At 37.1% G+C, this 14,363-nt stretch overlaps 1 protein-coding gene across 6 annotated transcripts in view; it reads left to right on the top strand.

The window, feature by feature from the left end:
* The window catches only part of CBLB (Cbl proto-oncogene B), a 136,112-nt gene that overhangs the window by 116,623 nt on the left and 5,126 nt on the right, over positions 1 to 14,363 (top strand). For 4 of the 6 annotated variants that reach the window (XM_064467902.1, XM_064467870.1, XM_064467878.1 and 1 more), the window contains exons 14-18: positions 1,922 to 2,065; positions 6,375 to 6,463; positions 6,563 to 6,694; positions 7,961 to 8,110; positions 10,406 to 10,525. In XM_064467902.1, the coding sequence (XP_064323972.1) occupies positions 1,922 to 2,065; positions 6,375 to 6,463; positions 6,563 to 6,694; positions 7,961 to 8,110; positions 10,406 to 10,525 (635 nt within the window). The remainder of the gene's footprint in view (positions 1 to 1,921; positions 2,066 to 6,374; positions 6,464 to 6,562; positions 6,695 to 7,960; positions 8,111 to 10,405; positions 10,526 to 14,363) is intronic. The other 2 variants (XM_064467887.1, XM_064467893.1) reach the window with 2 other exon arrangements.

Raw genomic sequence — 14,363 nt, 5'->3', positions numbered from 1 at the left:
AGCGGCACAAAACTCTTGTCCATCTCTGAAATCAAAGATTAAAAAAGCAATTACACGCTGCATTGCTGTGTGAAATTTTGCTCCCTCCACAGAAGGTGGTTGCAAACCGCAATATAGTTTGCAGTTCAGTGCCGTAAATCTTCTTTCCCCCTATCTTTGGCTAGTGTGTCTTTGCAAAGGAAGTTGGGTTCTCATCTGTCATGAGCTTGTCTCTGAAGTCAAAAGTACCTTGCTGATTGAAGGAAAAGTTACAAGTTAATTGTAACAAATTGTTACAAGTGAAGGATTGAAGGAAGAGTTAAGTCTGAGTAGCTACCAGTATCTAGGGAGCTCTAGGCTTTGAATATATTCAAACAAAAGCAGCACATCTGCCCCCTTCTTTCTCTGTTCTTTTTCTTTCTCCCTTCATTTATTTATTCATACGTTCGTTTGTTTAGTGACTGGCTAGTACTCATGGTAGTCAGTTATTCGTTTTTGTTCACAGAGTACCTGCTTGTTCTGAAGTCATGCTGCATCATCTACAGTACATAGTGAAAGACACAGTTTCATTTGTGAAGTGTGCTGTGTGAGTCAGGTGCTGCTCGTGTGTTAAAAACGAGGAGACAGGCCTGGCCTGTCGTTTCAGCTGCACTTACGATAAAATCAAACTAATTAGACCACAGGAAAAGAATGTCCACTCCCTTCTCATATTTCCTAATAGTCCTTAAGAACTTCCCTAAATGATGTATGAAGTAGATGTATCTTGTAATGTAGCATGTAGTTCAGCTCAGGGGCCATTAGCCGTACTTTCAAGCCACAAATCAGGATGGCTGTGGATGCACTGCACGTCTTTATTCAAGGCCCTCCAGCTGTTGGCTTTTTTGTAGCAAAGAATAAAGGTGCTATTCGCTGCATAATGTAATGTCCAGATGATTTTTGAAGTTATACATTGACTGCTCTTCATGTTCAGCTAGTTTAAGAATGAACCTTCTGTTTGTGGTTTTTATGTGTGATCAAGCTGAAGTTAAATTAAGTCCTTAACGGAAGCTTCTGTAGTTCATATGTTTTGTGAGTTTCTTATTTATCTTAATGTATTGGAGTAATTGCTGTAAATGGAGGGGCTCCATGTATAAAAGAGTAGATGATGTTGATTGCTAGACCTATAACCTAACTAGTTATATTTTATGAAGGCCAAAAGATATGTTGAGCTTGCTAATAACTAACAAAATTACTTTGCCCAGACTGCTCACTAAAATGAAATTTTTGCCCATCGTTTTGTTTATAGTCATATAACAGAAAACCAGAGAGTAGGAGTTAGTTTTAATTTTAAAAGAAATCTCATATCCAGCAGTATTCTCCATGGTGGAACTTGTTACCTGGAAATGGAGATTGTAAAGTCTGCCTGTTTCCTGGGCTTCCACTGCTTTCAAGAAGTGATATAAGTCACTGTCTGGGAGGACAATTAGAGACAATTATTGTTTGGTGTAAAAATAATTTAAAATACAGATGAATTCTGGGAGTTTGAAAATGTTATGGCAGGAACAAGAATTCACTGAAAGGGTGAATGTCCACTGCCTCACTGAGCCCTGCTAAACACTGTTTGCCCTGAATTCACTTTTGTTTAGTTCTTTTGATAAGTGCAAACAGGTTAAGGCCTGTAAGTGCCCATTTAGTACTCTAATTCTTTGCAATTTTCTGTTATGTTGTGCCTGCTTGAAGTAGCTGTTTAATTCGTAGGTCAGCTGCCCTTTTCTGTAAGCATTCTCAGTGACCAAAAAGCCAGTAACCTTACAAGTTTTAGTTTGACATCGTGGTTTTGTTACCTTTTATGTAGCAGACATGTATTAAGGATATTAAAGCTAAAGAAGAGTATTTACTGTATTATACTGAGGTCAATTATGTAAGACTTAGAGCAAAACCAGTCTTTTTCTCATCTCCTTAGGTGCCCTGTTCCTCCAGCAAATTCTCTGTCTGATAAATCAAGGGATCACACAGATGATGATGATGAATACAAAGTTCCTTCTTCACATCCTGTAATACTGAGCTCACAACCACCTCACAGTCATAATATAAAAACTCTTGCTCGGTAAGGTTATTTAGCAGCCTTGAAGGCAACTTATTTACAGAAACTTTGCTGTTTCAAAAATTTAACTGGATTCAACATTTATAATGATGGTTAAGCTTGCCTCCCTCCTAAAATGTCTTATCTTTTCAAGCTTGGATTACTCATGCCTCTGTTTCATTTGACCACCACCATAGTCATAAACCTGTGAAGTTCGCTTTATTGTATCTCTGTTGGTGCCAGAACTGGGTATTTTTTGCATTTGAATACCATTTCTGCAGTTGATCCTTTTTCCCTTAGGCTGAGGTTTTCAGAACTGACCAAGAGATTCAACCCCCACAACACTTGCAAATATAATTTTTAGGAGGATTGTGTGCCTGAAATTCCCAAAGTCACCTTTGAAAATCTTAAACTTTCACATTTTATATAGTTCATTTTAAGAAGCAATGCAGTGTAGAAAAATATGTGAATTGGCAGCTGTATGTACATACTTTTATTCTCTTTTGGTTGCATATGTACTGTGTCTTTTTGGCATTTTGAGCTGGTTTCACAGTATATTTTCTTTGTGCTTCTCAGGAAGAGAACCTTTTTTTAAATTCAGATGGAATATATCTCTTTTGCTTTAAATTTGTTCTAAAATAATACCTCCAGACTTGCGGTTCTCAATTCTTTATGGATTATGGCAAGGAGATTTGGAGCCAAGGGACATGGCAGCTGAAGGCTGTGTCATTCCTGGTGACCTTCCTTGCCTTTGAGTCATTAAAAAAAATCTGAATATCTGGAATTAAGAGAATAAGTCTTGGGAGAAAGAAGGGCCAATTCTCTACTGCTTTTGTAGGTCAAAAGTATGATAATAAAATCAAGTGTCGATCTAAAAAGTTCAGACTCTTCTGCTATTAAAAAAAAAAAAAAGCATATTGCCATTTTTGCCTCTTCTTGTCAGAATGTGATGTGAAGGACCACCTACCCTATGCTACCCAATGATGAATGAAACTCTCAACGTTAGTCAAGCAAAAAAATGGGGAAAAAAAAAAAGAAACATAATTCCAAGGCCCTAATCCTTTTTACCTATGCCATTTTTTTATTTGAGTGTGTTGTGCTTCTGCATGGGAATGTCCTTCTGTACCTTGCAAAGTCATCTAATAGAGGCTGAGTTGCTTTACGCAGGATGTAACCTTTCTTAGACAAGAAGTCTGCAACAGAAGAAAACAGCATGCGAACAGATTACCTTGGTTTGGCAGCTTCTGTGAGGGCTGTTAGGCTTCTAGGTTAGTAGTAGCGTGGTGCAATAGGAGCGGGCCTGTAGAGCGGACCGATTGTGAGGACCCCCCATCCACACTGTATGTTTTGGGAAGTTTTGGATTCAGACTAGCCCTAACATGGTGCTGTGGCTAGAGTGCTCTTTAGTAATTGCAGCACACTGGATGAGCTCTGGCAGGTCATCTTTTGAGTTAGCATCGTCCAAAAGCATTTGAGTCTGCAGTGCTCTGGGATAGCTCTGCAATGTAAACCAAAGTGCTGTAAGTGGCGATGGCTGGTGGAGATTTGTTTCAGTTCATACTCCTGACCTGAACTAAAATGTTAGAAGCACCCTGAAAGATTCTTGAGAAAATAACCAGCTGGAAAACTAGAAACTTCTCATTTTCCAGTAACCTTCTTTTCCAGAAAAGAGAGTTGAGTGCTTTCAGTTGGCTGTTACAGGATTTCACCAGGCCATTAGAGTTATTAATAGAGGCTATAGATGCAAAGCTGATTTAAAAGTTTTTTCTAGTTTATTTTTTAGCTAGTTTACTTGGTCTTGTGCTTATGGTGGGTGTTTTGGCATTAATCCAGGACTTGCTACAGAGAAAGTACCTCAGTTTGTCATTTGGGTTGCTCTAGGATTAAAACCACGAACTCTTCTCATTATATATTCTGATAAGCATTTTAACTCGAAACAAACCATTCTCCTAAGCACTTTAAAAAAATCCTGTTGAGTATTTGTATATTAATATATATGATGTTCCATATACTTAAAATATCTCCTTTTAGCTAATGCTACTGCTTAGATGTGAACGCTGAGATAAAGTTTTCAAAAAGAATCTTGATTTGGGTTGATGCTGTATTCTTTTAACACACTGCTTTTAATCTCATGGGGAGGGAAGTGTCAATAAAAGGTTAACTTTTCCATATTGTTTAGCAAAAGTGTTAACAACATTTTTTTAAAATTGACATAAATTTTTAGCACCTTTCAGTTCTGTCCCCCAGTGTCACCTTCTCTTATCTCTTTCCTAAGTATTGCTTCCTCAGTTCTTGGGTAGTACTTAAGAGTTTTCAGTAAACTAAAGAGCCTACAAAATTTCTTCTGGATTTTTTGTCATTTAGGAACTATGGCATTCTTCCATCCTACCCTCAAATATGTATTGCCTCTAAGACTTTTTGCTCTTTTACCAATAGATATGACAATGCTAAAAATATTGCAAGAATAATACAAAAAATTATTCATAGTCTTATTTTCTGGCAGATCAGTTAGTTGTCTGGTTTGTTACAGCTGATCATCTCTTCCCAGGTGTAGGGCAAATTCAGCAATAAGAAATGGAGGGAAAGAATTTCAGCATTACTGATTAGGCTACTGTTAGAAGATTGATACATTATTACATTCACTATCTTTTCCTAATAAAGCTTTTTCCAAAAGGAAAAGAAAAGGACAGAAAGCTTGCTTGTTAGTGCTGATTTACTGCCATTTTTTCTGGTGTTTACTGTCGATGTAAACAGGTATTTCAGCACGATTTGTAAACTGATCGCTTAACTGGGCTCATTATGACCTGAAGACTTTTGAAGTGGTGCCATGTTAAGTTATTTTAGCACCTGTGGCTGGTTAGGGTATTGAAAATGCAGAATAGATTCAAATTAAAGTAGAAAATATTCTTAGTTATTTAGTGCATGTGCTGAGGAGTCGAAGGAAGTGTTGCATCCATTGTATCTGAGAGGTTGAACCAATCTAATTTCAAAGATAGAAGCAACACTTCCTTTACCACTTCCCTGGGGAAATTAATTCATGACAAAATAGCTCTTACCATTAGGTTTTTTTCCTTTTGTCTTTTAAGTCTTATAATTATTCTTACATTGATTTCGTTACTCCTAGTTATAACTCTTGGGACCATGAACGCAATTTCACTTCCTCTTTCCTGTTTATATATTTTAAATTATTCCAGACCTTTATTCATCCCTCCTTTCCATATGGCCAAAGCTGATAGGTTTATTAATGTTCATACTATTGGTAAAAACCCAAGATCTGAAATTTTAGCTGTATATAGCTCTAGCAGATTTGCCAGTATGTAGTAATAATGGTGCATGGTGGGTTGGGGTTTTTATTTTCAAGCTGGAATTGTTTAGCGCGGTGGCCTTTTTCCAGAGAAACTCTCTGGTTTTTCCTGAATATGCAGAGTCCACAGTTCCAATGACAAGAGTAATTTCCGAGTTCTTTCACATTTATTTAAACAATATTTAATATTATGAAAAGGCTTTTGTTCTATGTTTTTCCCTGAAGTATTTGAACAGAGTTGTCATACAAAAATAACCTCCAATATTTTCTGACAAGATTATAGGCAACTTTGTACTGTTTGGTTTAGGTGATATTCATATTTAATGGGATACTGTTGTTTAATTTTGAGGGTGTAATATGCATCCGTTTTAAAAAATTAACAAACTGTGGTAGAAGTATCAGTGAGACTCAGCTTTTTGACACAGAAATGAATAGATGCCTGCTAAACTGCTTTAGCTAGTTCAATTTTTTAAATTTATTTTATTTTATTTTCAGCTAAGGGTTTAGTTGAAATTTGTGATTGTTAGTGGTGTGTTGTCGTGTTCTGTTTGGGGTTTTTTGTTGTTATTTTGTTTTATTTTGTTTAGTGACTTTTCTGTGTACTTCAGCACGGATAATTACCAAAATCCACATTTCCCTTTACCATGTTTCTGCTAGGGAAAATTCAGCAGCTGGGAAGGCAAAATAGGAGTCTGACTTAACTGTGTGAATAAACTAATGACCTTAGCTCTGAAGTGAGGACTATGTTTAATGTTAGTTCCTCTGTTATCTTTTAGTGCAGCCTTCAGTAAGTTATTTAAGCCGTGTCAGTATCCTACCAAGAAAGCAGTATAATCCTTCAAGGGAGTTTTATTGACAGTTAACCAGTATCTGGTCTCAGTATAAAAAACCGTAAAGTTTAAAATTCATACAGTTTATAGTCTTTCATTCATTTCCCTCTAATGGACTGCCAGCTCAGGTATTTGGTCATTCTGGGAATTAATACTTGGATAACTGGTTGATTGCTGCCTGTTTAATGTCTGTCTTCAGGGTGTGTGAGAATGGTCAGTGTGCTGGAGTAACGAATGGGACACACAGTACTACTTCTGAGATGAAGAAATCAAAACATCCAGAGTTAGGTATGTTTCTATCTTTCACTATTTAGCAAGAAAATTTATTCTGTGCTGTTCTAGGGGTACAGCAAGAAAACATTCACTTCTTGTGATTGTGTCATTCAGGAGATGTCTATGATGCACCTACTGTTCCGGTACCTTTGCCACCTGCACGACCTCCTACAAGAGACAACCCAAAACACAGCTCTTTGCTCAACAGGACACCCTCCGATTATGATCTTCTGGTGCCCCCTTTAGGTTGCAGACTTTTTGCTGATTGCATTTAATGGTTAACATTGCCTAGATGAACCACATGCCATGTTTATTGAAAAACAACCACTGTTGAGTATGTTAAGAGTACCAAACAACCTATGGGCTAAATATTACAGCTGTAAGTCAGTATTTGTGTCAATGATACGTATTTGGTATCTGTCTGTAAGCCCTCATGCAAGACAGATGAGAAGGCATACTAAATCTGTATTCAAGCTATAAAGAAAAGCAAAACCATTTTCCCAAAAATAAATTATAATTCTTTGTCCCTTAATGTGAAGTTTGAACATTGTAATTTAATGCAAGAGTGGAGGGTTTTTCCTATTGTAGCTTAAATAATTCCATTTCTTTTATCAAATACAAAGAAGAATGCCAAAGAGGTGGTATTTAAGTCAAAGAAAGCTAAATCAAATTAGTTTATTGCTGGATTTTTTTTTTCTTCCTACTGTCAAGTGACAGTTCAAAACTCGCTGCTGCCTACAGTCACCAAAAGCTGTATTTTCCAACCCTGATTTCTGTCCTGTTCTCCTACACAAAAGTCAGTGAGCTCTGCCTATATACTGGGGCTGTGCTTGGCCACCACCTACACCTTCATTGACAAACTCAGCTGCAAGATTGTTAGACTGTCGTGTATGTGTCATCACCCAGTTTTCTGATTCCATAAAACCTTTTGAATTTTTGCCATATTCCTGCACTATGCTACCTCTGGTCCCTGAAGTGTTCCGAGTTGTGAGAGTACATAGAATCGAAGGCAGAACCACCTGCTTGGTAACCGTAGTCCTGTCTGCACCACCTTTGTGTAAGGTGTACGTTCTTTTGCCACACCCTAGAAAATTCAGTTTACATCTGGGGTCAGAGCTTTAGAACAGCAGACAAAGATAATACACAGTATGAATGTAACAGATTCAATGTAGTCAGCACTGATGTTTGAATATCAATATTTTTCCTTAGCTACTGAAACATAGATGTTGTTCATTATAATACACTCTTTGCAATCGAGCCACTGAAAGAAATCTCTCCCCCATTCCAGAAAAGAAACTGAGCACTGCAAAAGGTCATTGAGAACATCTTTTAAAGAGGATTATGCATACTGAGTCAGGTTTACAATTTCATTACTGGAGCCACTGAAGTGCCAGGTGATTCCTAGGAGTAACGGCCTTGGCAACCAGAGAAAAATAAATTTTAAGCTTCACTCTTTATTCTACAGTTCTTAATGATGTCTTGCTCATCTAATAATTTTTTTCTAAAATGCAGGCGAAGATGCGTTTGATAACTCACCCCCTTCACTACCACCACCACCACCACCACCACCACCACCTGCTCGGCACAGCATGATTGAGCACACAAAACCTGCTGGCTCAGGAAGCCGACCTCCTTCAGGACATGAACTATTCCTTCATTCTGGTAGGAATACAAAGTACAAAATGTATTTTATTTACTTTTCCTTCACTTCAGAAGCTTATCTGTTCTGTGATGAAGTTGTCATCAGGCTTCAAAAGTCTGTTTTGTCTATACTTCTTTATACAAATATTCAAAAATAGGGGTTTTTTAATGGTGGAGTTGAAACAACTCAGAATACAAAGAGACTTAGCTTTTCAGTATCCCAAAGTAACGAAATAAGGTCAATATTTCTATACCAGGCTAGGCATTTTGCTAAATTGTACTTTTCTCGTAAGAGTTGTTACTTGTGAAGTGCCAAGTTCTCTGCTGTAACTGGTAACACTAGTCTGTATCCTTTTGTCAACTCCATTGTTTTCTGTAGTAAGATATGATTCATGGGGTTTATCTTCCAGTTGGAACTTGAGGAAAAACTAGAAAATAAGAACATCCTGCTTTGTTAGAACTGTTGTAAAATTTTGCTGCAAAACAGTTGTAGGCACCTGTGTTCATAACCTTTTTGATAAGTCAAATTTTCACCTATCTCTCCCCATGAATCACTGTGACACTTTTTCAGTCTGGTATTTCGCTTGAAAAAGGCATAAAAGCTATGTTCACAATTGACAAATTTTGTCTTTGAGTTGAAGTGTTTCTGATTGTCAGGTTAATTAAGTTGAATATGTCTGCTGCTGATGGTACAGATTACAACAGGGTTTTTGTGGGTTATAGTGCATAACTGTCAAGTGACTTTGTTTTTCCTCTGTGGAAGCTTCCAAAGGATGTTGGTATCTTAAGTTTACCTGTCCCAAGAATATTTTCAGTGATTATCTACCTTGTGATCCGGTTAGATGGCTTCCTCCTCCTATCTACTTTTCTTAGAAGCTGGATGGAGAGGGATAGATGAAATGTTTTGGTGATAGTATCACAGGAATGCCAGAATGTAGATGACAAGCAGTCACTCAATAATAGCCTGGTAGGTTGTCGAGCATGTGGCTAGGCTTTGTGAATGATAGTAGCTCTGGGATGAAAGTGAGCTAGTTCATGTTGAACTGGAATGATCTTTTATGGATTTTTTTTGTTATTCGGTCCAGTCTGAATAGATGCCTCAATTGTATTATCTGATGCAGAAACACACACTGTGCCATTCAGTTCTAATGGGAATGAAGAATAAGAATAGAAACCCTCGCACACAGACACACACATGCTCCATCAATCCATGTGCAGTTCCCAGAAACATGCAGAGTTTTAAATTATTAAGTGTTATTTCCAAATAATCTAAGAGGCATCACTGACATGTTAAAAAAAAAAACATTTAATAGCTTTTAATTAAAAATCTGGAAAATGTATCTTAGGCCAGGTATTGTTCTTCATATTTGCAAAGTGAATACAATCTTATAGCAGTTTTCATTAATCTTATAAGTGTATACATCTACTTAGGCATACATGGTTGTGTGGATTGGTCTTTTTTATTCATGTGGTATTTCTAAAGCCATATTAATCACTTTGCGTCTTGTCAAATAAACTGCTGTAGATGACTGTGATGAGTTTTTGATGATTGGTTTCCATACAAGTCTTGGGGGTGAATTCTCAGCTATCCATCAGAGCCTGTCAGATTAGAATAATAATCTCATCATCAACAGCAGCAAAATGCTGCACTCACATACAAACAGTACAGAGCAGAAACCAGGTCCAGGATGATGTTAACACTTGCTCAGCTGCATCCTCAACAGCACACAATATGCCAGGACTACATATTTCTCTCATTTTTAAAATTCTGTTCCTGTAAGCAGTAGAAAGAACTGAAAGGCCTAGTCGCAGCCTTTACCAGGACCTGTAATATTTACCCGCAGCTGGGACTGTATGAATAGAAAATCTGCCCTACGATCTTTGTGAACTGCAAAGTACAGAAGTATTACCAAGCTCCAACCAAACCGAACAGCTGGAATATTTCTAATTGTTCTGTGTCAGGCTTCGCAACCTCTTCCATGCTTTGCCAAGGCACAAACCTAGCAATGTCAGGGTTGGGTAATTAAAAAGTACCTCATGGATGTAAACAGAAGAGCCATGGTCAGTGCAGGATAGACCACCTTTGAGCTGTGCTCTTGGTTTTGTCGCTGCAAGACAGAGTTACATGTCTACTATGGAAGTGTTGAATTTGGATGTATATGTGCATATGCATGTGCGACGGGGGAACACTCCTCTTTGGATTCATGGCTCCTCTGTCTGAAGGGAAGCTATTTTAATCCTAGGTTCTATGCATCAGCCCTCCCCCAAATAATAACTCTAATTATTCTAAGACACCTTTATGTTCTTTTATTACAGATCCCCATTTTGATCCGATAACTGGTCATGTTCCTTTGCCACCTGCTCGTAGAGTAACTGGAGAAAACGTCAAAACAAATAGGACATCTCAAGATTATGATCAACTTCCTCCCTCTTCAGGTAAGGTAGAAAGCTGTTCTTGTAGAAAATTAACAACTTTATGGAGCAAATAACTTTCATCCATAAAGCCCAATACGGTTTTTGTCATTTGGTCAACAAATGGTCATGGTAATATTGCTTTACAAAAAATACAAAGTCATCAAAGGATAACAGAGATTAAAGTTCATCAGTAAAGGTAGAAGTGGCTACCTGTTCTCGGTAGGTGTAGATATTATGGTGTCAGTTTCATCAGCTGCCAAGCTGAAAGCTTATGTGAGTTCTCGTGTTCCTTACTTTTTGAGAAAGGCAGAGATTTTTCTGCCACCTTTAAACCTCACAGGAGATCATAAGTTCTGCAGGGACCGCTTGCATCTCACTTCCATCTTTGTTTCATTGCTCCTAAAAGAAAAAAAGTAGCTTCACTCTTGTGTTATTATTTTCTGATCCTTTTTGCTACTTTCACCAATTTGAAGACAAATTTTCTTTTCTTCAGATGTGCATTGTATATGGGGAAGGGGAAAGATTGTCCCATCTGCATAATTTTGCTGTGTGGGGAGACCAGACAAAGAAAGAGCCAAGTGATGCTTTGAACCATCATTCATTCTCCAGATAAGAATGAATTGTGCATGAAAACTCTTTTTTTAATGCATAAAGAAATAAAGGGCCTTATTTCTCTAGTCTTTCAGTTGTAATGATCATCAGTGTTTAACTGCAACAATCACAAGTGGAAAAATGATACATTTTAAAAATTGTAATTATATCTCTCCTTCTTAGGAATACATAGTTCATCTCTGTTGTGGTATAGGAATGAAATAATATGGTTTTCCAACTTAAAGAACAGGGGAAATTAAGTAATCCTAAAGAGTGCTACAGAATTTTTAATGAATAGCACATTTGAGAATTAATGTGATGCCTTTGGTAAATAGTAGCACTTTGGGGAGGTGTTTTTCTTCTCCAATATAATATTGTTTCTCTTTTTGACCTGTTGTTAGAAATAAAGTATTTTATCATGCATGTTTTCTATGTGACACTGTGAGGAATCTATTTGTCTTACAATGTTAGCCTGGTTTATTTAGGGCATTTTAAATTCTTTTATAATACCAATTATGACAATGATATAACTACCTTTTAAAGCTACGGAGTTTTCCTGCATTTCTTGCAGTTCCGTGGTAGAACAATCTTTAGTTTTCGTAAATTACTGCAAAATGTTTGCTACTTAAGTTCTTGGAGCTTTCTGATGTTACTTAGTAAATACTTTTCCATCTGTATGTTTCCCACAGTCATCTTTTAAAACACCCACATGTGTCGACCTTTGCTATAAATATCATTCTAAACCAGCGTGATGTACAGCAAGATATTCAATTTACTTTCAATTAAATGAAAACTATGTGATAGATCATGTCATATGCTTAATTGGAAAGTTGTTTTTACAGTGGCAGTAATTCCATAGAACAGAACTGATGAGCTTCAGGATGAACTGATTCACCTTCACCTATGATTTAAAAAGACAATGTAGAGATGTAACTCTACTCAGCACTTTTGTTTTGCATTTATTCTGAACTAATCAGTTTACTTAGGAAATTCTTCATTTCAGCCCTTTCGTATGGTGATTCTTTGAACTAGCTGGAAAAGAAATGTAGTTTACTCTAAAATCCAATTATAATTTAGCCACTGGCTCCCCAGAGTAGCATGGGGAGCCCTTTAACTTCTGTGCTTCGGTTTGACTGTTTTTAAGATTGCTGTCGTGATGTTTAACTGAATCGCTAACATGTAATGAGAAACTTATTCTAATTCAGCAACACTATTTAGTATTGAATACGTAAGAAATAGTTCTCAACTATGCACCTAACTGTCCCAAAGACATAGTTTTTCAAACTTCTTAAACACAACTTTTTAAAATTATTACAATAAAAGCAAGAGAAGGAGATATTACTAATAGTTAGCATATTTTACCTAAGCACAGCCAATGATACGTGGGAAAGGTAGAAGAAAATTAGGCTCCTAATATAGATGTCTGCTGTATTTTACTGAATTCAGCTATTCTGTGAGAAATTGATTCAAATGACTAGTTAAGTATATTTTTCTGCTGCCTATTCACTCACCTGGCCTTCTTAAAGCTCTTGCATGCAAATTTAAATTCCTTTACATGGAAATGTTGGTGGGAGGGTGTCACATATTATTTCAGGATGGATTCCAGCTACCCCTAAGGGGACTAATCTGCTGCAGTAATGCAGAATAGGAAGATCGTACCTAAGAGCTTGATGGGCCAATAAATGCAGTTAGTTACTCCTTTCTTCCTTTCTTTCTTTCTCCCTGCTCTGTCAGTTCCTTGGTATCGATGTCCCCTGGGTATGATTTGTTCCCATACCCCAGTTAGATTAGAGGTAGCTACTTGCCACTGCTCCACAGAGCGCCTTGCACAGCAAGCCTTCATCACCTGGTTCTCTGATGCTACTCAGTCTGTCGGTGGAAGATCATGGAACATATAAGAGAAGCAACGAGGGGAGAAAAGAGGAGGGGCATTTCACAGCAGAGAGGAGTAGGCAGTTGGCATCGTTACAGATATCCTCCTCCCACTGTGCCACAGAGCTCTCACCTTACAACTTCTTCCACGCTTTTTAAACACGTATTAAATGAGCCTGTCTCTGCCTTTATACTAACCCATTACCTAAGGGTTAAATCTAGCGCTGAATTACAGAAATGTGAGTGGTAGAGGAAGCTCCTTGCTGCAGAAACTGTTAATTGAATTACACAATTAGAAAATCTATTTAAATTTTTAGTTAAGCATCCATGGTGGCTTAAACATCAGAGTGGATGGGAGGTTGGGAAGGAAAGTCCTGCTTAAATACCTCTATCTCAGTGCCCAGATGGACATGCAGCTTAGGCTTAGTATCTTTAAGCTCAGGATCCAATGTGATACCCAGCTTCAGCTAAAATTTTATGTGGATGTGAAGATATTGAAAGAGATGTCAGTGCTCAAAAAAATAATAATGGGAATTGAGTTAGAGAGAGAGGGCTGAAGATCTTAAAGTGTCTGTCCTATATAGAGATGTCACTGTAGTGAGAATAAAATGCCTATGCTGCAAATCTGCTGACAGAATTAAAAATGACCTTTCTAAATGATGTGATTGCTTAAGAAAATTTGTTTGGAAGCTTCGGCAAAGTGGAGGTTTTATACAAGAAATAACTTCAGTTTTAAGCCTGTATTAGACTGGGTAGAGCAAAAAATACCTCATGTAACACAAACACGGAAGGATCTGAACTATGCATAAGAAATTTCTTCTCTACTTCAAGCCCAGGTGAAAATGTAAAATTTGCAAATTAATTCCATTTCATCCTCTATAGAAATGAAGTCCCTAATGAAATGTGCATATTAAAACAGCTTGAAACGTTTGTGAAAGAAAACTGATTGGTTTTAACATGACATACTGCTATTTTAAATATAAGGCATGTTCTTCTGTTACAGTCTTGAGTTTTCTATAATAAGTGAAATGAGAAAATCAAACTTGTTTTTGATTTGTTTTTTAGTTTTTAGCCACATTTCCTGAGCTATAGTTAATTTCTCAAACCAGTGTGTTTCATGGATCTTCCACACCTTCGCAGCAGGTTTGGATCTGCTTCAAGTGTGTTCACTAGAATGTTTAGCATTGTATAATTCTTTTAATCTTCAGAGAGGAAAAAATCATAACAAATATGAAATAGCCCCTACTATCTGTAGGTTGTGTCATAACTATTTGCAAGGAAAAGAGGCAATGAAATCAGAACAAAATTTATCTTAGCCCCTTACTGTAAATTTTTAATCAAATTACTCTCATCTATTTGTTGGATGAATATCACCATCTTGCTAAAAGCATTGTTT

The sequence above is a fragment of the Phalacrocorax carbo genome, chromosome 1, assembly GCF_963921805.1.
Source record: "Phalacrocorax carbo chromosome 1, bPhaCar2.1, whole genome shotgun sequence".
NCBI classification, from domain to species: domain Eukaryota; kingdom Metazoa; phylum Chordata; class Aves; order Suliformes; family Phalacrocoracidae; genus Phalacrocorax; species Phalacrocorax carbo.
The sequence above is the reverse complement of the archived record's forward strand: the minus strand, read 5'-3'. Positions and strand labels throughout refer to the sequence as shown.